The sequence below is a fragment of the Bos mutus genome, chromosome 28, assembly GCF_027580195.1.
Source record: "Bos mutus isolate GX-2022 chromosome 28, NWIPB_WYAK_1.1, whole genome shotgun sequence".
Classification (NCBI taxonomy): Eukaryota; Metazoa; Chordata; class Mammalia; order Artiodactyla; family Bovidae; genus Bos; species Bos mutus.
Window position 1 is genome coordinate 44,775,169 of NC_091644.1, and position 26,590 is coordinate 44,801,758.

Below are 26,590 nucleotides of genomic sequence, written 5' to 3' on the forward strand. Positions count from 1 at the left end.
AGAGTTGACTCATTGGAAAACACTCTGATGCTGGGAGGGATTGGGGGCAGGAGGAAAAGGGGATGACAGAGGATGAGATGGCTGGATGGCATCACCAACTCAATGGATGTGAGTTTGAGTGAACTCAGGGAGTTGGTGATGGACAGGGAGGCCTGGTGTGCTGCAATTCATGGGATCATGGAGTCAGACATGAATGAGTGACTGAACTGAACTGAACTGAGTGATCTTAAATCTATGGGAAATTGTCCAATGAAAATGTACATATCAGAGAGCTATACTAGAAGGCATAAGCAGGTGAGATGAGAAAGGAAGTTGAGAAAAATGTAACTAACACTACTAAAGATTCTAACATAGAAATGTCCATAAATAAAGACATTTATTCTGTCCCTATATTACCTGTAAAAGAGAAATATCAAACATTTAAGGTAGTACTGCAGTGTGATGATATTTCATGAGAAAATGCTAACAGAAAATATTTGTATTTCTCTAATTGGCGACCAATGACTTCTCAAGTGATAGTGGTAAAGAATCCACCTGCCAATGTAAGAGACAAAAGAGATGCAGGTTCAATCCCTGGGTTAGGAAGATCCTCTGGTGGAGGAAATGGCAACCCACTCCAGTATCCTTGAGTGGAAAATTATGTGGACAGAGTCGGGTTGGCTATATAGTCCATGGAGTCACAAAGAATAGTACACAACGGCATGCACAATTGGTGACCTACACCTTGTAGACCCTACCATACCAGGACTTTTCTCTATCATTTCTGATAAGGTTGTCTCTAGTCCCATAACTGAAGAAATAGATTTTATATGGCTCAGCAGTGATGCCAGATCACAGGCAAAACTGAGACACTCAAGATCCCTATGTCTTCCTATACTCATAAATTTGAGTATAAATTTTAAAAAAGACAACCTCAAAAGACAATCTATCACAAAGCTAGACATTCTAAATATAGCTGATTTGTCTAAGCCACTTGAAAATTAATATTAAACTAATGTTTTATTTCATGCAATGGATTTTGTAACCCAAATATTATTTTTAAATTGCTGATGAGTTTCTTTGCATTTAAGAAATATGACAGCTAATATCTTTCCTATATCTTTCTTCTCTATTTTGTTTAATTTTTGCTCTCAAGGCTGCTTTACATACCTAATTAAAAATAGTGCCTTTTACTTTTCTTTCACTAGCATTTGTTTAACCTCTGCTTATTTTTTGCTAAATATTTGTCTTTATTTCAATTTGACCACTCCTTCAAAAGTTTGTAGAAACCAGACAATGTACCTTCCACAGATTCTCAGAGCTCTTCTAACCCTCCATTCCAGGCACTTGTTTGTGTTCAGTCACTCCATTGCTTCAGACTCTCGTGAACCCATGGACTGCATGTAGCTCACCAGACTCCTTTGCTCATGGAATTTTTTCCAGGCAAGAATACTGAGTGGGTTACCATTTCATACTCCAGGGGATGTTCCTAACCCAGGGATCAAACCCAAGTCTCTTGCATCTCTTGCATTGGCAGCAGATTCTTTACCACTGTTCCACCAGGAAAGCCATGTTGTTTTAAGGGCTCAGCTGAGCCAGTTCTTACGCAAAGCTCTGTAGGCGGAGTCTACTTCCTTTTCCTTTACATTTCAGATTGGTAACTTTCACAGTGGCTCAGTATTACTCAAGGACTCTCTATGTCTAAATGGTAAATTTTCCCTCACACTTTTTTTCTAACACCCTACTTAGAAAATAATATTAACTTTTGTTTAGAATCTTATTTTTGAATTTACGTTTGGTTGGAAGGGATATATACAGATATACCCCCTTCCCTCCAGTGCCTTCTCCCGGGTCATCACAGAGTACCAGTTTGAGCTCCTGTGTTTCACAGAAGCTTCCCATGATACCTGCTGATGGGTTAAAGTAGGATCTCTCCTGGTTGGGAGTGATGGATATAGTCTTGTATCTAGAGTCACAATCTATGAGGTATAAACCCTAGAGACTGTCTGTTGCCTCATTCTCTTAAAGCCTTGAAATAATTAAAATTAATCACAATTCCCTTATGGAATTCTTTCTTGTGTTCTATAAATCTGGAGCAACGTTAGGGGCATTTCACATGAAATGTAGGTTAAAATCACTTCTCTCAGACCCTTCCTCACACTGATACTTTTTCACAATTATAAAAATTGTGCAATTATAGATGAAATCCTTATTAAATATTAATTGAAGGACTATAATATGCCAGGCATAATGTTGTTCCTCCATAATTTTACTCTAACATATGGGAGAAGTATGAAGGTCCAGCATTTAGATCATCATGATTCATTGAGAGTTAAAGGAGAGATATTTACAAAGTTAAATATTTAGTTTGGACAATGAACTGATCCCTTTAAAATAACTGTTCTGTTCGATTGCACCACCACATCCATTCCATTAATTACTTCTGTTTATTGAATTATTGAAATACCACTTATTCATTGTACAAACCAAGGACTATAAAATTTAAATAAGGAAAATGAACACAGTAGAAATAATTTTTATTAACTCAACTCCATTTCAAACCTATCAGTCAAGTTTAGTAACTATCACCAACATTACCTGAAGTAAAAGATAAAGGTGAGCATCTCCAGTGGTGCAGTGTGGGCATCATTTATCCCCTGACATGATGTGATGAGAAACTTCACCTCTGTGACATTCTTTCCACAGAATCTATTATCTCATCTTACTGTGAGAAAATTATTAGGCAAACCTATATCTTCAAGCATTCTACAGGATACCTCATCCATACTCCTTAAAATTATTGAAGCCAAAAAAAAGGAAAGAGTCAAAATTTGTCACAGATCAGACATTAGGGAGACATGATGACAGTACAGTGTGGTACCTGGATTGGGTCCAAGAAAATAAAGAGGGGAAAAGGGATGGAATAAATAAATAAAGGGAAAAAAACTGATGGAATCCAAGTAAAATTTAGATTTTAGTGATCATATTGTACTATTTATTTTTATTTTATTGTGGTAAGAACATTGCACATAAGACCTACCAATTTAAGATATTTTAAATGTACAATACAGTATTGTTGACTACTAATATGATTTTTGTACAGTATACCTCTAGAACCCATTTAACTTGCTTAATTGATATTTTATGTGCATTGATTTGTAACTTCCTGTTTTCCCCTCCTCTTGCCTCGGACATCTATCATTCTACTTTTTGACTCCATGAACATAAAAGTGGAGTCATACAGTATTTGTCTTTCTGTGACTGCCATATTTCATTAAGCACACTGTCATCCATGTGGTAATTTACTGCATAATTTCTTTTTTTATGCCATTTTTATGTACATGCCACATTTTCTTGATCCACTTTTTGGTCCATAGACATTTAGATTATTTCTAATCTTTGTTATTGTGAATAGCTCTGCAATGAACAAGGGAATGCTAATATCTCTTTGAAATAATCATTTTAATTATTTTGAATTAAATAAATATTTGAATTAAATAAATAAATATTCAGAAGCAGGGTTTCTGGATTTTTTGGAGCATATATTTAATTTTTATACTATGAAAAGCCACCATACTATTTTCACAAGTATATTTAAGTAACAATCAGAAGGCAATTTTTCCATGTCAGTTCTCACTATGATAAAATTCTGTATCAGTGATTTTTTTTTTTTTTTAATGGGGAGCTATCCTGTGCAGCTTCTCTGGCCTCTGTCCACTAGATGATAGTACCTTCACCCCTAGTCCCAGCATTTTGACACCAAAAATACCTCCAGATATTGTCTATTGTCCCCTTGGGAGGTAAGGGGGAGTGAATAAACCACTGGCAATCTTTCACTCGATTCTGGTAGATTTTCATGTCTTTTAAGTTAACTTATATGCAATTAAATATCTATTTCCTCATCTCCCAAATACTATTATATAAGCCACCTGTATTATCGTCAATCCTGGGAAGCATGGTATCTAAAATATTTATCCTTACAATTTCTTCCCATTGTTTTTGTTTGTGGTCTTCTGAGTTAGCACTTGTATTTTCCATGCCTTAAAATCCTATTTAGAGCAACCTTGTTGATTCTATTTTTCCAGAAGTTACCTTTTAATTCTTTTAAATTCAATTTTGGTTAAATACCTGCCTATTCTCCCTTGCACAGTTCTACCCCAAATTGGCAGAAGCAGAGAGACATGCACCAAAGAGTCTCAGGGCCCTCTGTCTTCACTCCCTGGAAACACTTGTTCAAGACACTGCTATGAAGGAGTTCAGTTAAGCCAGGCCCTTCTACATATCTTTCTGGACAGTATGCACTTCTGTTCCTGATATGTAATGTTTTCAGTGACTCAAAATTCCCCCCAAGTGATTTCCCTCATGAAGAAATAACTGAAGCTAAGGTATCTATTAGATACCCTACGTAGGACTGTGGGAAAGGCAGCCCCCCTCTGCCCTCCAGAGGACTTGTTGATTTACTGGGAAGGCTGAGACCCTTATGTCTCCTTCACTCCCTGTGGCACAAGGCCCTAGAGAGAATCCCTTGCCTTCCTCTTCAGAGGTTCAAAACAAGCAATTAAAGCTAATTATTGTTTTCTGATGCAATTTATATTTCTTGAAAACATGAGGAAAAATCAATAGCAGCTTAGAAGTGTTGTATATGAAAGTAAATCAAAAGTTTAACTGTCACCTTCTCACTAAGTCCCATTATCATTCCCAGAGACTCCAAAACTGTTGGATAATGACATCATAGCAAAAGTTATCTAGATTGCATAGCAAACATTTTTCTTTTGTAAATGAATTGTTTTATGCTTTTAATTTCTTTTAGATTTACCAAGGTATAATTTACAAACAGAATTTATATATATGTAAGGTATAAATTTGATGTTTATATATATATATATATACATATATATATATATATATATATATATATATATATATATATTATATGGTTCAGTTCAGTTCAGTCGCTCAGTCGTTTCTGACTCTTTGTGACCCCATGAATCGCAGCATGCCAGGCCTCCCTGTCCATTACCAACTCCCTGAGTTCACTCAAACTCACGTCCATCGAGTCGGTGATGCCATCCAGCCATCTCATCCTCTGTCATCCCCTTCTCCTCCTGCCCCCAATCCCTCCCAGCATCAGAGTGTTTTCCAATGAGTCAACTCATCACATGAGGTGGCCAAAGTACTGGAGTTTCAGCTTTAGCATCATTCCTTCCAAAGAACACTCAGGGCTGATCTCCTTTAGAATGGACTGGTTGGATCCCCTTGCAGTCCACGGGACTCTCAAGAGTCTTCTCCAACACCACAGTTCAAAAGCATCAATTCTTTGGCACTCAGCTTTCTTCACAGTCCAACTCTCACATCCATACATGACCACTGGAAAAACCATAGTCTTGACTAGACGGACTTTGACTACTTTGTTGTCAAAATAATGTCTCTGCTTTTTGAATATGCTATCTAGGTTGGTCATAACTTTCCTTCCAAGGAGTAAGTGTCTTTTAATTTCATGGCTGCAGTCACCATCTGCAGTGATTTGGGAGCCCCCCCCCCCAAAATAGTCTAGATTTGTCTAAAATCACATACAATGACACAGACAAAATATGCAATAAAACTAGTGTTTTTCATATTGCTTGCCTGTTTTCTTCTCAATTCATGTATTTCTCAGCTAAATATTGCCTAATCACCTAAAAAATTCAAAGGAAGCTAACAAAGAAACACTGAATTATAAGCTCTTGATGTTAGAATTATAAATTATAATTTTCTGTATGACAAAAATATCCTGAACAATGTCTAATTCCTCTAATTTGAAAGATAGTTCTGCTTAGAATGTGTGTTCCATACAAAAACTTTAAAGGAATTAAACAAGCTACTGTAGTGGAATAGAATTTAAGAATATGCTCATTTGTGCATAAAATCAAACATGTGCTCTTCACTGCAAAATAAAAGCCGTTCAATTTTGAAATAAACCATAATTTCCATAATGGATAGTGAAATAAAATGTGAGTTCTTTAATAAGCTTATGAAAGTTTTACAGCAAACTAAATGTGTGTTTTAACAGTCCATTGCCTAGAACCATTGAAATAATTTTAGATTGAACAAGAGCAAGGAAGCAGACTGTGAATTTTGATATTCAACTCAAATTGACAGGATACAATGTACAAAGAAAAATGAGTCAAAAAGACTCATTCATAGCTAACCACTTCTGTTCACCCTTTCCAACATTACAGCACATCATCACCCTTTCACCTGCCTCCGATTTGGAAGCCTGAGTCCTGCTAGGAAAATATACTCTGGGAAAATATTTTGGAGCTCACCACTTTTCTGAGAGCTTCTTTCACATCCTTGTTCCTCAGACTGTAGATCAGGGGGTTCAGCATGGGGATCACTACAATGGAGAACACTGTGGCCACTTCATCAGTATCCATGCTGTTGCCAGATTGGGGCTGGCAATAAATGAAAAGGACTGTTCCATGAAAGACAGTGATGGCAGCAAGGTGGGAAGCACAGGTGGAAAAGGCTTTACACCTTCCCTCTGCAGAAAGCATCCTCAGGATGATGATGAGAATAAACAAGTAGGATGTGAGGATGACCACAATGGTGATAACCTCATTGAAATTGGCCACAGTGTATAGCACCAATTGATTCATGGTGACATGAGAGCAAGCAAGAGACAAGAGAGGGGGAAGATCACAAAAGAAGTGGTTGATCACATTTGATCTGTAGGATGGGATCTTGTCGGGGTCCAGCCCAGGTGGATCCAGGGAATTCGAAGGGGAGACAGCTTCAGAGATCAGAATATGATAGAATTAAAGATATAAAGAGTAGTTAAATAAGGATAGCTCAGTGAGAAAATTCAGTGGAGAAAAGAGCCTGAATAACTTGGTTTACGTGGAAAGCTAATAAAATTCCAAGACAAGGAATTTGCATCACCTACATAGGCCACAGGCGTCCTCCCATTCTCCCGAAGGAGAGGATACACTAAGGTGTCCCCGGTCAGATCTTAGAAGCCCAGGCAAAATTAGTAGGCTTGACGAGCCTCCACGTTGCAGATGGAAATTCAGCCAGAAGGTGAGAGAAAGAACGGCATGGGGAGACCAAGTTTTGGTGAACAAGGCCTGCACTTTATTTTCCAAAGTAGTTTTTATACCTTAAGTTGTGCATAGAGGATTATGGGGGAAGGGGTAGAGTCATGCAAGGACAGCAGTCCTTGATCCTAATCGAAGCCAGGCTTTCTTCCTGCAAACATCATATGGAATAGTTTAGGTGATTTACATCATCTTCTGGCCAGGAGGCCTGTTAACATTTTATGACTCTTTCTTCAGAAAACGTATTTTTCTCTAAAGGTGATTATTCTAAAGTCAGGCACCACCCTCCGAAAATATTAGATAAAGTTGCATACCTATAGGGCAAAGGTGTGGTGGGCTATAACAAGAAAAGAATTAACTCAAGGGTCCAAGGTTACAGACATTAAAGTTACGACTTACATTCCTATATACCAATTATATTAATCAAAACACTCTCAGGTACACAGTAGGTAAGGGATATGGAAACTTAGCAGCAAACATTGGCCCAACAAGTGAAAAACCCTTCACCAATACAATTTCTAATCAATCTTTTAACTGCTCAAAGGAATCTGTATTTAGACAGTTTAGAACATCTCATGCCTCTCATGGTGGGAAGAACCTGTTCAGGCAGGCTAGAGGACTTCCAAAGGAGTTTGTAGGTTGAAACACTCTTGTCACGCCCAGGAACTTTATTAACTGGAGCTGTAAGTTAACTCTTTTTCAGAGAGAGGTGGTGGGGGACAGCCCCCCCGCGCCCCCCCCCCCGCCCCCGTAAAGTCAGAGGTGTAGGTGAGAGCACAAAGCAGTAAAGTAGGCAGACTCTGGTTTTGGGGGTAGATGCTTGAGAATTTCCAGTGGACTCCTGAGGCTCGATCCCTCCTTTGCATATGCCGAGCCTCCTTCCTCATGACCTTTGCCGTGGGCGGAGTTCTTCAAGCTGGCTCCCAGCAGGATCTGAAGAGCAAAACACAAGTGAATCACAGAACATACAGTACCATTGAAATAGCAACAAGACACCAACTCCACGCAGAGATTTCAGGACACGGTGACCATGTAGAGCAGTGGGTCTCAGATGGCCACAAAGTGGTCATAAGCCATCACTGCCAGCAGAATGACTTCAGTTACCACAAATGTGCAAAACAGGTATAATTGCACAGCACATTCCAGGAAGGAAGTGGCTCTGTCTTCATTTAAGATGTTAGCTAGCATCTTCGGCATGATGGTAGTGGAATAACAGAAATCCACAAAGGACAAGTGGCTGAGGAAAAAGTACATGGGCATGTGGTGTCCAGAGCTGACCTGAATGAGAACAATCATGCCCAGGTTTCCCAAAACTGTGTCTCCATAGATGGAAAAAAAACAGCAGGAAGATGAAGACTCTGAGCTCAGGGGCATTTGAGAATCCAAGGAGGGTGAAGTCTGTCACAGAAGTGCAGTTTTCCTTGTCCATGTTCCTAATTTACTGGGTATGGAGTCAAATATTAATGGTTATTCTGTATTATATCATCCTTGATTCAGTTTTACCTCTCTTAAAAAAGACATGATAATGTATACTGTCCTATAAAATTAGTGTAGTGATTTTATTAATTACACTATACAATTTACTATGCAAATTCACTGCTTTATATTTATTTGAAGTTCTAAACAAGGAAAGAGAAAGTGTTAATCTCTTAGTCGTGCCTGAATCTTTGCCACCCCATGGACGAGACTTTTCTGTCTATGGGATTCTTCAGGCAAGAATACTGAAGTGGGTTGCCATTACCTTCTCCAGGGGATCTTCCCCACTCAGAGATCTAAGCTGGGTCTCCCCACTGCAGGCAGACTCTTTACCATCTGAGCCACCAGGGACAACAAAGATGTGAATATGAAATTAACAGAAATGCTTGCTGCTGCTTATTTATCAAATCAAAACTTAGAAATACAGTGTAAATCTCAAAGAAATATCAAAGTTATGGTATACATTTATATACAGGACTTCCCTAGTGGCTCAGATGGTAGAGAGTCAGCCTGCAATGTGGGAGGTCCAGATTCCATCCCTGAGTTGTGAAGATCCCCTGGAGAAGGGAATGGCTACCCACTGCAGTATTTTTGCCTAGAGAATTCCGTGAGCAGAGGAGCCTGTGGGGTTACAGTCCATGGAGTTGCTAAGAGTTGTACACAACTGAGTGACTAACATTATATATATATGCTAGAGTTTCATATTTATACTATATATCCATAGTTATACTATATATCCATAGTTTCATATTTATACTATATATCCATATATATGTATGTATGTATAAATTATGCAGCTTTTTGAAGAATTGTTAAGGACTTTATTAATGACCATGAGAAGTGGCAAGTGACAAATGCAAAAATATTATATATGTACATAAATTTCATCATATATCAAAGCATTACAACATCAATGAAGCATAACTATTTTATAACAAATTTTTACAAAGAAAAAGCAATGGAGAATCTTATCGGTTGCATTGGAGAAGGAAGGTGGGATTTTTTAAAGAAAAGATAAGACATGTGTTACATAGAAAATGCCAACAGAGGATAAGAACATATTCATTTCCTCTCCCTCCTGACCTTTGGTAATTTTAAATGCTTTAGAGGCATGTATTGGTTTATCTTGGATCAAAGAGGCTCTGGACTAAAACTCAAAATGTCATTTGTACCAGGGATAAGAAACCTGCTATGGAGAGACACCTCTGTTCCTCTCGTGTCTGCTTCAGAGGTTGGTCTCATGTTTCTGTTCTTCCATGGACAGTTATGGGACTTCACTGGTGGCTCAGCAGTAAAGAATCTGCCTGCAATGCAGGAGACATAGAGACACATGTCCAGTCTCTGGGCCAGGAAAATCCCCTGGAGGAGGAAATGGCAACCTGCTTCAGTAGTCTTGCCTGGGGAATCCCATGGACAAAGGGGCTTGGAGAGCTACAGTCCACGGGGCCTCAAAAGGGTCAGACACAACTGAATGACTAAACAACAACAACAACAACAAAAACAGTCCTGAGGACCCCTCACTGCCACTCTCGGCCTCTGAGTGACTGTCCGGAGAATCTCCCTGAGGTCTTTCCCAGGCTCTCTGGAGGGAGTTAATGTGACAGAGAAGGAATCTCCCTGAGGTCTTTCCCAGGCTCTCTGGAGGGAGTTAATGTGACAGAGAAGGAAGTGCAAAGGTGGGAGAAATCAAGCACTCTACCCACTTTGTTCACACTCGTTTTCCTCTTACACTAATAGCTATTATATTTGGTTTTGCAGATTAAATTGCTGTCATTTCTCTTTGAGACAGTTCCTCCAAAACTTTAAATACTTTCATAAAGTAGTGTCTGCAACATGACATTTCTTAAAACACCCTCTAAGACAGAACTAAATACAGAAACTTAAAAATAAATCAGTATCACTGCTCTCCAACTGCCCCCAAATCAGGGTGTCAACCTACCAACGAACCTGAGGGATACACATTGCTTCTTTTGTTTCTGAAGATGGTATGTGGTGAAATGATACAGATTTTATGTTTTTATTTGTATCTATTTCTGGAGCCTATGTTCCTTAAGCTTCTGAATCATTGACCTCTGAAGGCCCTCAGCAGAATGTCAAGAAAGCAACATCATCTTGGGGCTCAAATAATTAATGAGTTTTATGAGATAAAAGAGGGATAAAACTATCCCAAGTGGGTACATGTTATTATCAATATAATCAAACATGATTAACTCCAGAGGTCATGATGAACTGCAGACCACCATAGGCTGCATTCAAACATTGCTCTGTTCACCAGGACCTACATTGTTATTATGAAATATAATAGGACTTCTAAACTTTGCCTGTCATATACAAAATCTTCTTTCTTGAGGGCTTAGTGTCTGAAATCACACCAGAGTTTTGCCAAATATCAGAGAAGGGTAAGAATATTGAGTCTCCTTTCCTGAGAATAATAGCTGATCACACATACTTTGCATGTTCTGAATACAATTATGAACACTTTTGATTTTTATTAAATTTGTTAGATAAGTACAGTTATGTACCTTTACTAACAAGGTGCCTGAGGCAAAGACAGCTGTCACTTGCACAAAATCATAAGTGCAATCCCTGATAGGATGAGCCTGCATGCGGCATTTGGGTTTCTGCCATCCATTTGACCCTGTGTGGAAGAGCAGAGGTCCTGCATGGTTCTGAATGGCATCTCTCCTGCTCAGTGCAGAGACCATTTAATGGGTTTGCCTGAAAGATCTCTCCCAGGTCTGCTCCTTCTCTAACTGTATGAATGATGTCTCCCTAAACCAACACTGTTCAAAGGACAGGCTGTGGTTTGTGTCTTTGGATATACAATATGTTTCAAGAATTCCTTGAATATAATTAGTTGCAGGTAATTGGTTTCCAAATTCTCGACAATTTATATGGCCTTCTCTAAACGGATCCATCTGATAAGTTCCTGAGTTTGAGGAGTGTTTCTGTATCTTCTTTCTATCTGGCACTCTAACTATTCCTTTTATGTCCTTTTTTTCAGAAGCAAAGATTCTTCTTTTCCATTCACATAACACTCTGTGAACTACCTCAATTAGAAACACAAAATCGGTTTTCCAAAACCTAAAATACAAGAACATTGTGGAATATTACTTTCCAAGAAGCCTAAACTGTGTTTTAAGGGATACTCTTCAAACTTACAGTTTGACTTCTTATTTCTCTCTGACACATAAATGTAAATAAAATATAAAATATATATATATATATATATATATATATATTCACGGAAAATTATTACACTAAATGTGTTTTACCCAATACAGTGATGTCTTGAAATTGAATATTAATTGATTGTCATTTTATTTGAAATTCTTAATACACCCTAAACTTGTTTCCACAAAATGCATCATCTGAAGAAGGCTGTATATTGTCAAGGTGGTATATTGTAACCCTGCTTATTTAACTTATATGCAGATAGCATCATGAGAAACGCTGGGCTGGAGGAAGCACAAGGTAGAATCAAGATTGCAGGGAGAAATATCACTAACCTCAGATATGCAGATTACACCACCCTTACAGCAGAAAATAAAGAAGAACTAAAGAGCCTCTTGATGAAAATGAAAGAGGAGAGTGAAAATGTTGGCTTAAAGCTCAACATTCAGAAAATTAAGATCATGGCATCTGGTCCCATCACTTCATGGCAAATAGATGGGGAAACAGTGGAAATAGTGGCTGACTTTATTTTTCTGGGCTCCAAAATCACTGCAGATGGTGATTGCAGCCATGAAATTAAAAGACACTTACTCCTTGGAAGGAAAGTTATGACCAACCTTAGACAGCATATTATAAAGCAGAGACATTACTTTGCCAAAAAAGGTCCATCTAGTCAAAAATATGGTTTTTTCCACTGGTCATGTATGGATGTGAGAGTTGGACTGTAAAGAAAGCTGAGTGCTGAAAAATTGATGCTTGTGAACTGTGGTGTTGGAGAATACGCTTGAGAGTCCCATTGACTGCAAAGAGATCCAACCAGTTCATCCTAAAAGAGATCTGTCTTGGGTGTACATTGGTAGGACTGATGTTGAAGCTGAAACTCCAGTACTTTGGCCACCTGATGCAAGGACCTGACTCATTTGAAAATACCCTGATGATGGGAAAGATTGAGGGCAGGAGTAGGGGATGGCAGAGGATGAGATGGTTGGGTGGCATCACTGACTCAATGGACATGGGTTTGGGTGGACTCTGGGTGTTGGTGATGGACAGGGAGGCCTGGTGTGCTGCTGTTCATGGGGTTGCAAAGAGTCAGACATGACTGAGTGACTGAACTGAACGAAACTGAAGAAGGGAGTCTCATGACAAAAACACAAAACCAAAATCTATAAAGAGCATCATCGGCAGTGACCGTTTATATAACTGGGAAACACATTCACAGAAAAGCTGCTTTGCATATTTGTTTATCTTAAACTTATATACATGGCAGGTGTTTTAAATAATTGATTTAAATATAAAAAATTATTTCATAGTCATTAGTCATAAATTGAGTAAGATAAATATGCAGTTCTGTTTGATGAACTGTATTTACACCACATAAAACAACATTTTAGAAGAATATTAGAAAGGTGGGATGATATCAACAATATGTTAAATTTTCTAACTTTCAAATTTCATTGTTTTAATCAAATTTATTCTATGTGGATAAGGCAATGTCACCCCACTCCAGTACTCTTGCCTGGAAAATCCCATGGATGGAGGAGCCTGGTAGGTTGCAGTCCATGCAGTCGCTAAGAGTCAGACACAACTGAGCGACTTCACTTTCACTTTTCACTTTCATGCATTGGAGAAGGCAATGGCAACCCACTCCAGTATTCTTGCCTGGAGAACCCCAGGGAAGGGGGAGCCTGATGGGCTGCCATCTACGGGGTTGCACAGAGTAGGACACGACTGAAGTGACTTAGCAGCAGCAGCAGCATGCAGCAGCATTAGCAGGCATGTGTAATTATTATATAACAACCAGAATTTAATACTAAGTACATAATGAGGATACATAATTACTCATTCATTTATTCATTCATGTTTAAACATGTTTATTACAGGCTTACCTAGAGACAAGTACTATTTTAGGTATTGCAGGAAGAAAGAAAGAATGTTCCTTTGTCAAAATTTTATATTTATGGGGAACAGTTTAATAGATTAATATCTTAGTCATCTATAAATACCTCATGTAAATATATGCTACACATCTTGGAATGCTCTTTTCCCATTGTTAATGAAGATTGAAGACTTCTTTGGACATTGGTTCAGTGAAATGAGGCTTTTGTGTCTATTAATTTTTGGAAGGCATCCTTCACATCTTTATTCCTCAGGCTGTAGATCAGAGGGTTCAGCATGGGGTTGACCACTGTATAGAACACAGAGGCCACCTTGACAGTTTGTCGAGAGTTCTTGGAATTGGGCACACAGTAGAGAGAAAGGATTGTCCCATGGAAGATGGTAATGGCAGTCAGGTGAGACGCACATGTGGAGAAAGCTTTGCGACGTCCACTGGCAGAACGGATGTTTAGCACAGTGACAAAAATAAAGACATAGGAAGTGAGGATGATCAGAAGTGTACTCACCTCATTGAAGGTGGCAAAGGTAAAGAGCAGCAGGTGGGGGATGTGTGTATTGGAGCTTGAGACAGCAATGAGAGCAGTGTATTCACAGAAAAAGTGATTGATCACTGTATGTCCAGAAAAGCTTAATTGAAGGGCATAGCAAAGGAGTACCAATGGACCAAACATGCCCCAGAGATATGACCCAGACACCAGCAGGGCACACAGCCTCTGTGACATGACCACTGTGTAAAGCAGAGGGTTACAGATGGCCACAAAGCGGTCATAGGCCATCATTGCCAACAGGAAGGACTCAGTCACCACAGCAGTGCAGGACAGGAAGTACTGCAGCATGCAGCTAGTATAGAAGATGCTCTTATCAGCCATGACCAAGTTCTCGAGCAGCTTGGGAGTAACAATGGAAGAGTAACAAAAATCAACAAAAGAAAGATGACTAAGGAAAAAGTACATGGGGTTGTGAAACTTAGGGTTAATTTTGATGATTACCATCATGCCCAGATTTCCTACCACAGTGATAATGTACATGATCAGAAACACTAGGAAGAGAGGAATCTGAAGCTCTGGGTAATCTGTGAAACCCAAGAGAGCAAACGTTGTCTCCAGACTCATATTTCTTGCAGTCATCACTATAATGCCTTTGAAAAGAAAGGATGGGAGAAGGGAGTTTTTCTTGACAAAGAGGAGATTTACAGAAATAAGTGAAAATCATATGACATTCTATGATGGACAAAGTAAAATGAAAAGAGTTATTAGTTCTAACTTTTTCCATTTGCAACATTCCTTATTTAGATAACTACTGTGGATGGATCTACCAATCCAACTGAGTCTCTGAACTGTTTTTGCATATCCATTGCAGCTGGTATTTTCCTAAGGAATACTTAAAACATTGAAGTGAGTACATTCACTGATCAGTTAGAAGCACAGTATATGCATAACTGATAAAAATATTTTCACATGAATGCATAAGCAAGTGAAACTGTCTAAGAAAAATGTGAGATGTTTGCCTCAAAGAACAACACATATTGTTACTGTATTTTGCATGCATACACAAATCAATTAAAGCCTTGAAGATAATATGTTTGTCTTCTAAGTATCAATAAAAATAATAGAGACATCTAAGAAGAGAGCATAGCAATCCCACTTTAGCACGTTTCGTTCAGCAAAGGATACTCCTTTCCTGGGACAGCTTCACTGCTGAGGAGGATGATGGTTCGTTTGAATTCTAAGTGGAGTGTACACTTTATCAGGATTTATAGCTTATGGCTTAACTTCTATCACAGACCTAGACATTGTATACATGTCTCTTAAGGGTCTCAAGATTTATCAGATAAGAGTTCTCTCAGAATTAACTACTTCTCATTTTTGTAAAAGTTTATATACCAATTTAAACTACACATAAATAATTATGTATAAATGTCCATTTCCCAGTAGCAAGTTTATTCTCTTATTTGTGAAATAGTTGTCAGTGGTCTTGAAGCATAATTGTTAATTTATTTCTTTAATATTATTGGACTCGGAATTGGCCAGCATTTACAGTGGTTTAACATAAAAAGAAAAGTGAAAAGAAGACATCAGTTACCATTTCAAGAAAATAATATTTTTACTGTGTCAAAAATAACTTTAAAAACTTGCCTGCAACAGACAAGCAGGTCTCCATCATCCTGTTTCTCTGTGGGCTGAGTATAACCGGGAGACCAAGGCTCTTATATCTGAGTCTGTAGCTCTGGGGACTCAAACCCTGGAGGACCACTAGCAACATTTTCTTCACAAGCATCCCAACAGATCATTAAGGCAAATGGCAGGTCTTGTACCATTTTTAATGACTAGAAATTTTTTGGAATTACACAAAAAAGTGCACCTTGAAATTGGCTGCTGGGCTTTGTTTCCATGTAACTAAAATGCCCCTGGAATGAATGGCATGAAATTGAAGCTTAGGGAAAAGAGCTATATTGCCGGGGACCAGCCCCGGCTGATCCAGGGAATTCGAAGCGGGAACGGCGTTGGCGAGGATCAGGAAACAACTGCTTAATTAAACGTTTATTAAGGATATAAAGAGTGGTGAAATAAGGATAGCTCAGCGAAGAAATTCAGTGAAGAAAAGAGGCTGAATATAATTCCAAAGCAGGGAATTTACATCACCTACGAAGGCCGCAGGCGTCCTGCCGTTCTCCCGAAGGAGAGGAGACACTAAGGTCTCCCTGGTCAGATCTTAGAAGCCCAGGCAAAATTAGTAGGCTTGACGAGCTTCCCTGCCTCAGAGGAAAAGTTCAGCTAGAAGGTGAAAGAAAGAACGACATGGGGAGACCAAATTCCGGTGAACAAGGCGCGCACTTTATTTTCCAAAGTAGTTTTTATACCTTAAGTTATGCATAGAGGATAATGGGGGAAGGGGTAGAGTCATGCAGTAAGCCAGGCTTTCTTCCTGCAGACTTATCATATGCAAAAGTTTAGGTGATTTGCATCATCTTCTGGCCCAGAGGCCTTTTTCTCTAAAGGTGATTATTCTAAAGTCAGGCGCCAGCCTCCAAAAAGCATTAGATAAAGTTGCATTCCTACAGAGCAAAGGTGTGGTGGGCTATAACAAGAAAAAGAATTAACTCAAGGGTCCCAGGTTACAAACATTAAAGCTACTACTTACACCAATTATATTAATCAATACACTGCCAGGGACACAGCAGGTAAGGGATATGGAGACTTAGCAGCAAATATTGGCCCAACAAGTGAAAATCCCTTCACCAATACAATTTCTAATCAATCTTTTGACTGCTCAAAGGAATCTGTATTTAGACAGTTTAGAACATCTCATGCCTCTCACAGTTTGGAGGCTCTGAGCAATCACATGTGGCTGGAAAAACCTATTCAGGCAGGCTAGAGGACTTCCAAGGGAGTTTGTAGGTTGAAACACTGTCACACCCAGGAATTATTAACTGGAGCTGTAAGCTAACTCTTTTTTCAGAGGGGTAGTGGGGGACAGCCTCCCGTAAAGTCAGAGGTGTAGGTGAAAGCACAAAGCAGAAAGTAGGCAGACTCTGGTTTTGGGGGTAGATTGCTCGAGAATTTCCAGGGAGACTCCTGAGGCTTGATCCCGCCTTTGCGTATGCCAAGCCTCCTTCCTCATGACCTTTGCCAGGGGCGGAGCTCGCTCCCCGCACTATATATATATATATGTATATGTATACACACACACACAAAATGATGTCTAGAATTGGAAGTTTACATACATAGTTTTCTTTGCAATTTGGTTTGTCTGTTTCTTGAGTATATGTTTAATATCTATTCTTTCTTGGATTTAATTACCATTTACCAAAAAATGTAAAAGATTCAGATATAATTTTCCAACTTTTTTTTCACATGTGATATGCCCAGTGTTGTCATTACTTTCCTAGAAAGCATATTGTCAGAGATATATTTCATATTTGAGTTATAATGAACAGGACACAAGTCAATTCACAGTCAGCTATATCAGCAATACATGAACCATGCACTTCCAGATGTTCAAGCTGGTTTTAGAAAAGGCAGAGGAACCAGAGATCAAATTCCCAACATGTGTTAGATCATTGAAAAAACAAGAGAGTTCCAGAAAAACATCTATTTCTTCTTTATTGACTCTGCCAAAGACTTTGACTGTGTGGATCATGATAGACTGTGGAAAATTCTGAAAGAGATGGGAATACTGGACCACCTGACCTGCCTCTTGAAAAATCTGTATGCAGGTCAGGAAGTGACAGTTAGAACTGGACATGGAACAACAGACTGGTTCCAAATAGGAAAAAGTGTACATCAAGGCTGTATATTGTCACCCTGCTTATTTAACTTCTATGCAGAGTACATCATGAGAAATGCTGGGCTGGAGGAAGTGCAAGCTGGAATCAAGATTTCCAGGAGAAATATCAATAACCTCAGATATGCAGATGACACTACCCTTATGGCAGAAAGTAAAGAAGAACTAAAGAGCCTCTTCATGAAAATGAAAGAGGAGAGTGAAAAAGAGGAGAGTGAAAACTAAGATCATGGCATCTGGTCCCATCACTTCATGGCAAATAGATGGGGAAACAGTGGAAAAAGTGGCTGACTTTATTTTTCTGGGCTCCAAAATCACTGTAGATGGTGATTGCAGCCATGAAATTAAAAGATGCTTACTCCTTGGAAGGAAAGTTATGACCAACCTGGACAGCATATTAAAAAGTAGAGACATTACTTTGTCAACAAAGGTCCTTCTAGTCAAGGCTATAGTTTTTCCAGTGATCACGTATGGATGTGAGAGTTGGACTATAAGGAAAGCTGAGTGCCAAAGAATTGATGCTTTTGAACTGTAGTGCTGGAGAAGACTCTTGAGAGTCCCTTGGACTGCAAGGAGATCCAACCAGTCCATCCTAAAGGAGATCAGTCCTGGGTGTCCATTGGCAGGACTCATTTCGAAGCTGAAGCACCAATACTCTTCCCACTTGATTCAGAGACCTGACTCATTTGAAAAGACCCTGATGCTGGGAAAGATTGAGTGCAGGAGGAGAAGGGAACATCAGAGGATAAGATGGTTGAATGGCATCACCAACTCAATGGACATGGGTTTGGGTGGACTCCGGGAGTTGATGATGGACAGGGAGGCCCGGCATAATGTGGCTCATGGGGTCAGAAGGACACGACTGAGCAACTGAACTGAACTTATCCTGTGTGTAATTGGATCACCTATGATGTACAGGGAAGGCTGATGTGCTGCAGTCCATGGGGTCACAGAGTCAGACATTCCTGAGTGACTGAACTGAACTGATGATGGTATCATTAATATTTGATTTCCACGCAATTGAAATCAGACAAGGACATTATCCTGGCCTCTCTGTCTTTGTGGCTGAACTCACTGTTTACCTCTTCCCTCATCTGTTTGTATAAAATATCTAATACATTAAACACAATGCACCTTCCATATAGCTCACACAACAATTTGCCAGTTCTGTGAAACTGTACCCCTTTTATTTGTAAATCAGTTTGTGAAAAGTAGTCTAGGTGATTTTTGAATGATATTCATATAGGTCTTTATCTTATATTTCAAGAAAATTTTGTCAGTTTTGATTGACAAATGAGAGAGGAATTTAGGTTTGCCTCTGTCAATTTTTCTCAAACAGCACAATTTACTCTCCTCTGGTGTAACTCCATCCAGAATAACTAGATTGCTCTCCTCTAATATATTATAAGTATAACCTATAACATTACTCTTATAGGATTAAGAAAAAGCTTCAGAGGCATCCATACCATGACTCCTTTTTCTCATTATTTTCCTAGAGAGAGGTCAGTCTAAGTAATACAGAGCTGCTTTGAAAGTACTAATGTCCTAGATTTCTGATTTTCTTGTGATATTCTTGCCCCATATCTTTGGCTAAGAGATTAATCAACATATTAAGTTGTGGTCATTTTTTTTTTTAAGCCTCTGATCATGCATCTTAAAAGGTTCAATATTTAGAAAGATCACTCTATTAGTTTCCTATTGTTACTGTTAAAAATTTGCCTCATATTTAGTGGCCTATAACAATTTATAATTATTATCTTGCTAGCAAGAAGTCCAAAATGAGTCTTATGGGGCTTGAGACAGGGAACGTACACAGCTCTTTCTGGAGATTCCAGGAACCATTCATCCTTCTCGTTTTCCTGTTTCTGGTGGTTGCTGGCATTCCTTGACTTGCAGCAGCCTCACTCCAGTCTCTGGTGCATTGTCACATTGTCATCTTCTCTGTAACAAATCTCCCCCACCTGCCTCTTGTAAAGACCCTTATATTTAGTACTCCGATGATCTTCCTATCTTAAAGTCCTTATCACAGCTGTAAAGTCCCCTTGTAATAGGTCACAGTCACAGATTCCAGAGTTTAGAGCCTGAGTGACTTTGGGAGCTATTATTCAGTCTCTCGCAGTAATTCTCTAATTTTGTCCTGAGAAGACTTTTTAAGTATGTATGTATTTGTGTGTATGCATATGAATGTATTTGTGTATTTATATGCTTACACTGTCATGCGTGTATTTATCTATCTTCTTCTTCCACCAAGATACACAAAGTATTGAACAATGATACTCGTTATGAGGAAATAACCACCCTGGCCTCTCAGGACTTTGCTGCTGTTATAGTCCTCTACTGTATCTGCACTTATTTGAAAATTTTGTCTCCTGTTTGTATCATCTTCTCCATTTAATAAAGAGATGAAATTTGCTACTTTCTTCTCTTTCCCACTTTTATTGAGGCATACTATTTTCTAGCTTTATTAACCTATAACACTATATAATTTTAATGTGTACAATGGGATGATTTGATATACACATGTATTGGGAAACATTACAATAAAGTTAGTTAGCATATCTGTCATATCACATAGTTACTAATGTGTGTGTGGTGAGAGCATTAAGATCAACTCTTTAGAAACTTTCAAGTATACACTAGAGTATTTTTTAACTACAGTCACCATGCTGTACATTGGATCTTCAGAACTTACTGTGTTCTTTTTTTTCTGAAAAACTATTTATTTTTAATTTATTTATTTTAATTGGAGGCCAGTTACTTTACAATATTGTGATGGTTTTTGCCATACATTGACATGAATCAGCCATGGATGCACACACATTCCCCATCCTGAACCTCACTCCCACTTCCCTCCATCCCTCAGGGTCATTCCAGTGCACCATCCCTGAGCACCCTGTCTCATGCATCAAACCTGGACTGGCGAACTTATTGTCTTATAACTGGAAATTGCACCCTTAGACCAGTATCTCCCTGCTTCCCTCACTCCCTAACCCTTGCTGCTAAGTCACTTCACTCGTGTCTGACTCTGTGCAACCCCATAGACGGCAGCCCACGAGGCTACCCCGTTCCTGGGATTCTCTAGGCAAGAACACTGGAGTGGGTTGCCATTTCTTCCCCAACCCTTGCAAATCACCATTAAAGTCTGCTTCTATGAGGTCATTTTTTCCTGATTCCATATATAAGTGAGACAACATGGCATTTGTCTTCCTTTGTCTTACTTTATTTAGCATATTGCCCTCAAGATTCATCCATGTTGTTGAAAATGGCAGGATTTTCTTCTTTTCTATACCTGAATAATATTATATATTACTATACATACTCTTAAAATTCTTAATCCTTTCATTTGTCAATGGACACTTATGATACTTGTATGGTTTCCATGTCTTGACTATTGTGAATAATGCTGCAATGAATGTAAGGATGCAGATATCTCTTCAAGACAAATTGATTTCATTTCCTTTGGACATGTGCTCAAAAGTGAGATTACCAAATCATATGGTAGTTGTATGTTCATTATTATGCACCATTTTCTATACAGTCACCAACAGTGCACCAAGATTCTATTTTCTCTTTGCTAGTAGCAAATTCTTGCTAGGATTTTCTCTCCTATCTTATTTTTGTTTTTGTCTTTCTGTTTAGTTTTTGGATAATAGCCATTCTTAAAAAGGTGTTGCTGCTGCTGAGTCGCTTCAGTCGTGTCCAACTCTATGTGACTCCTTAGATGGTAGTCCACCAGGTTCCTCAGTCCCTGGGATTCTCCAGGCAAGAACACTGGAGTGGGTTGCCACTTCCTTCTCCAAAAAGTGTTAGGTGATATTTCATTTGGGGTTTAATTTGCATTTCCCTAATTATCAGTGATGTTGAACATGTCTTAGTGTATCTTTTGGCTATGTGTATATTTTCTTTGGAAATAAGCTGCTTCTCTTCTGGAAAAAAATATCATTATAATTATGTTGTAATTTAAGGTGACTCTGCCTTTTGGCTAAGACTTTAATTTTTTCCCGTGAGTTAAACATTTCAGAGTACTAAATAGTAAGGTCAGTTAAAGAGCAGTTTCATCTTTTAATTTTCTAGGGCCTGCTTTTTTCTTTACCAATATATCATTGGATAAGAACCATTTACCATTCACAGCATTTCTAAATCTTCTACATGTGGAATGTCTAAATGGTTTTGGATTTACACCAGAGATTTATGTCACACTGGTTATAAACGAGAAAACTAAATATGAAGACACGTTGCTTTATCTACTCCAAACTCCCTGAACATCAAAAAGTAATTGCTTCCTAAGAAAAGATATTTTAGTACTTTTAATGATCTCCTTTGGGGAAGAAATAAAGAACACTGAGACTTTCAATTGTGACTTTTCTTTCCCACTGAAGCACTGAGAGCTCGATCTAAAAAAAAAAAAAAAAAAATTGCTTATTTATTTTTTTTAGAACACTACATCACAGATCAAAGATCCTTTCATAACCTCCTGGCAGTTCAGTTCTATTCAGTTCAGTCCCTCAGTCGTGTCTGACTCTTTGCGACCCCATGAACTACAGCACGCCAGGCCTCCTTGTCCATCACCAACTCCTGGAGTTTACCCAAACTCATGTCTATTGAGTCGGTGATGCCATCCAACCATCTCATCCTCTGCTGTCCCCTTGTCCTCCTGCCCTCAATTCCTCCCAGCATCAGGGTCTTTTCCAATGAGTCACCTCTTCACATGAGGTGGCCAAAGTACTGGAGTTTCAGCCTCAACATCAGTCCTTCCAATGCACACCCAGGACCTCTCTCCTTTAGGATGGTAGTTTATTGGTGAGTAGCTTCGTCTATAATTTGGTTATTTTCATGCCCATGATGTTGTTTATCTTGTAGTACCTATGTGAATATTTATAATCAAGATATATAGTATTTACTGTACTTTTGAATATAAATGAGATTGAATGATATTTATGCTAACTGGTATACTTTTCTAATGCAATAGTTTTAACTTGTACAGTATTTAATTGTGTGACTATACCATTTTTTTAATGTCCATTAAGGCTATTTCTATTTTTTTTATTGCAATCTATATGCAGCTGAATGTTTTTTAACATCTTTTTGTGCATATACATTTGAGTTTCTCCAGAGCAGTGATTTGCCATGATTTTTCATGTGATGACATACAGAAAAAAAAAAAAAAAAGCCTGTTGTATACACAAGGAAAAACAAGATGATTTGTTCCACATATTTTCTGTTTTATTACTTCTTTACTGTATTTTCCTAATTATTTTGTCATAGATATTGTAATATTGATATTTAGTAGATACTGATTGTAGATATTGATCTTCAGCTTCTTAAATATATTTAATTTTTTTTCTATCATTCTGAGGCTCCTTTATAATGTTTCCATGTGCTTCAATAGAACATACTTTAATTCTAACATGGTACATTTATTTTGATTTTTAATATTTACCTACTCTGAATTCATAATTTGTTCATTACCTTAAGAGAGACCAACTTTTATAAGAATTTTTAATTGAAATATTAGCATAACAAGTAAGTATAATAGCTTAAAGAGAGATTTTCACAGACTTTCTAAAGGGTTTTTACATATTTTAGACACATTTTCTTGTGAATCATACAATTTTTCTGGAACCCAAATATTTTTGAGGTGCTATACTTCAGGACTACAAGTATCAGTATTTCAAGCTTTCCCATAAGCACAAGTATCACTTAGTAGGTGTCCCAAAGCAGTTTAGCTAGAAATATGTGGAATGATCCAGTATCATTCTGGCTTTTAATCCAAGTTATAAACAAATTTCTCCAATTGTGGTGGACCAGAATCAACCTAATCAAGGATATTACTTATCAATTATATCTAGCACCCTACAAGTTTGAATTTCTGGGTCCAAGTAATTCAAATGAACTAATATATCTAAACTATTAACTACATTACTGAATAAACACTTCAGATTTTCTGAAATCTGTATTAGCTTAGAAATGGCAAGATCCCTAAACTGAACGTGGCCAATTTTAATAAACTACATTCAAGGCCTAATTATGAGACACTTTTGATAATGGAAGTGTCATTTCTGTGGTTCTGAAAACTGCAAGAGTCAAATGTTTATAGAATATTCAACTACAACTAAATACTTAAAATTAGACAAAGAAATATATTCCAGGGTACAGTATTCAGCAATAGAAGCATTTATATAAGTATGGCTATTTTTTATCTTTGAGTGTATTATTTATGTTATTTTACCTTTTTAAATTTCATGTGACAACTATATTCATTAAAGAGACATCACCTAGGTGAAGTGTTAATCACTTAGTTCTATCCATCTCTTTGTGACCACATGGACCATAGCCAGGCTACTCTGTCCATGGAATTCTCCAGACAATCATACCGGAGTGGGTTGCCATTTCCTTCTCCAGGGGAATCTTCCCAATCTGGGGATCAAACCTGGGTCTTCTGCATTGCAGGAGGATTCTTTACTATCTGAGCCACCAGGGAAGCTCCCTTACCTAGGTGAGCACAGTGCTAATTATTATTATTATTATTAATTATTATTACTAATTATTATTTAGTCAGAAATTTTCATTTCTTTTCATCTTTTATTCATCTGACAAGTATTCATTGAAGGCCAAACATGTTTCTAGGTAATTTTTTACGCATTAAAGATATAAGATACAATAATAATACCAGAAATTTCTGCTCTCTTGGAGTGTATACAGGGAGAAGGAAATAAGAGACAAATAAATTGTAGCATGTATTAAACATATCATCAATTTCTAGGAAAAATATAAATCAAGTTAAGGGAATAAGGAGTGATTATTTCATTATGTTAGGTTTTCAGAAAAGAACTTTCTTGGAAGGTGATAGTCGAATACGCACATACATGATTTCATTGAAATATATTTATTAATGCTGGATTGAGCACTAAAATATTTTGGAGCCTATTAACTTCTTTACAAGGTGTTTCATGTTTTTGTATTTCAAATATTATGTCAATGAGTTCAGCATGAGGACTAGCATGGTATAAAAGAGACTGTACTTGAACAATTATTTATCAGAATTTGGAACTGAACATACTATAGAGGGGCTTCCCAGGTGGCACTAGTGATAAGGTACCTGCAGGAGACATAAGCCATTCTGGGTTCAATCCCTGTGTCCAGAAGATCCCCTGGAGGAGGGCATGGCAACCCACTCCAATATTCTTGCATCAAGAATCCCATGGGCAGAGGAGCCTGGTGGGCTACAGTCCAGGGTCTCAAAGAGTCAGACACGAATGAAGTGACTTAGCACACAGCATGCATATACTATAGAGAGAAAGGATGATGATGTGTGGAAGGCACAGGTAGACAGGACTCTGTGATGCCCACAGGTAGAAACTATCTTTAAAATAGTGACAGAAGGGAAAGCTAGGAAATGATGACTATGAACTTTCTTAGTTCATTGAATTGGCTAAAGTAAAACAAGATCTAAAAAGGGCAGCAGACTATTCATATCAAATATTTTTTTTTCAATTGTTTCTGTCCATATTTTTTTTTCTAATTTTATTTTATTTTTAAACTTTACATAATTGTATTAGTTTTGCCAAATATCAAAATGAGTCTGCCACAGGTATACATGTGTTCCCCATCCCGAACCCTCCTCCCTCCTCCCTCCCCATACCATCCCTCTGGGCCGTCCCAGTGCACCAGCCCCAAGCATCCAGCATCGTGCATCGAACCTGGACTGGCAACTCGTTTCCTACATGATATTTTACATGTTTCATTGCCATTCTCCCAAATCTTCCCACCCTCTCCCTCTCCCACAGAGTCCATAAGACTGTTCTATACATCAGTGTCTCTTTTGCTGTCTCGATCAAGTGGGCTTTATCCCAGAGATGCAAGGATTCTTCAATATCCGCAGATCATATCAAATATTTTAACTATGATGGACTCACAGTAGGGAGTACAACTGAAAGGATGAGTGTAAGAAATAGTCTACGCTCTGCTGTAGCATCAGCCAGAAGGATGGAACACAGCTTCTGGGGCACAACAGCTGTGTAAAGTGCAGGTTTACAAACATCCAGGAAGCAGTTATGTACCAACAATACTAAAAATGAGTTTTTTTTTTTTTTTTTTATTTTAAGAATTGTGTGTGGTTTAGGAGGAAAGAGAGAGAAGCAGAAGTCACACACCCTCCTTCCCTGTGTGTCTCTGTGTATCTTTTTCTGTCTTTTATAAGGACACTCTCATTGGATTTGGGGTTCACTTTAAGCTCATCTTGACTCTTACCTTAATTACATCTGCAAAGATCTTATTTCCAAATAAGGTGACATTCTGAGTTCTGGGTGACATGGATATTTGGGAGACACTATTCACCCACAGCACTTCCATGTTGGCTCAGAAGTTGAAGAATCTCCCTGAAATGCAGGAAACCCAGGTTCAAACCCTGGGTCAGGAAGATCCCCTGGAGAAGGCAATGGCTACCCACTCCATTATTCTTTCCTGGAGAGTTCCATGGACAGAGGAACCTGGCAGGCTATAGTCCGTGGGGTGGCAAAGAGTCAGACATGACTGAACAACTCACAGTTTCACTTTTCATACACCCACAACACACATCATTTTACACATGATATATAGCTATTTTATTTGACACTGAACTGAACAGAAACTAAGAGATCAAATAGCCAATTTATGACTCTAAATTTATGATCTAGTGAGTTGACTACATAATTTGAGTCATCATC

General features: G+C 38.3%; 1 protein-coding gene and 1 pseudogene across 1 annotated transcript; both read right to left on the reverse strand.

The window, feature by feature from the left end:
• Positions 1-6,245: 6,245 nt before the first annotated feature.
• Positions 6,246-8,484, reverse strand: LOC102269027 (olfactory receptor 5L1-like; annotated as a pseudogene).
• Positions 8,485-13,789: 5,305 nt separating this feature from the next.
• LOC102269304 (olfactory receptor 5D14) lies at positions 13,790-26,237 on the reverse strand. The gene is made up of 2 exons (XM_014481395.2): positions 26,136-26,237; positions 13,790-14,773 (listed from the first exon to the last, which is right to left on the reverse strand). The coding sequence occupies exons 1-2, from the start codon at positions 26,235-26,237 to the stop codon at positions 13,790-13,792; spliced, it is 1,086 nt and encodes a 361-aa protein (XP_014336881.2).
• Positions 26,238-26,590: the final 353 nt, after the last annotated feature.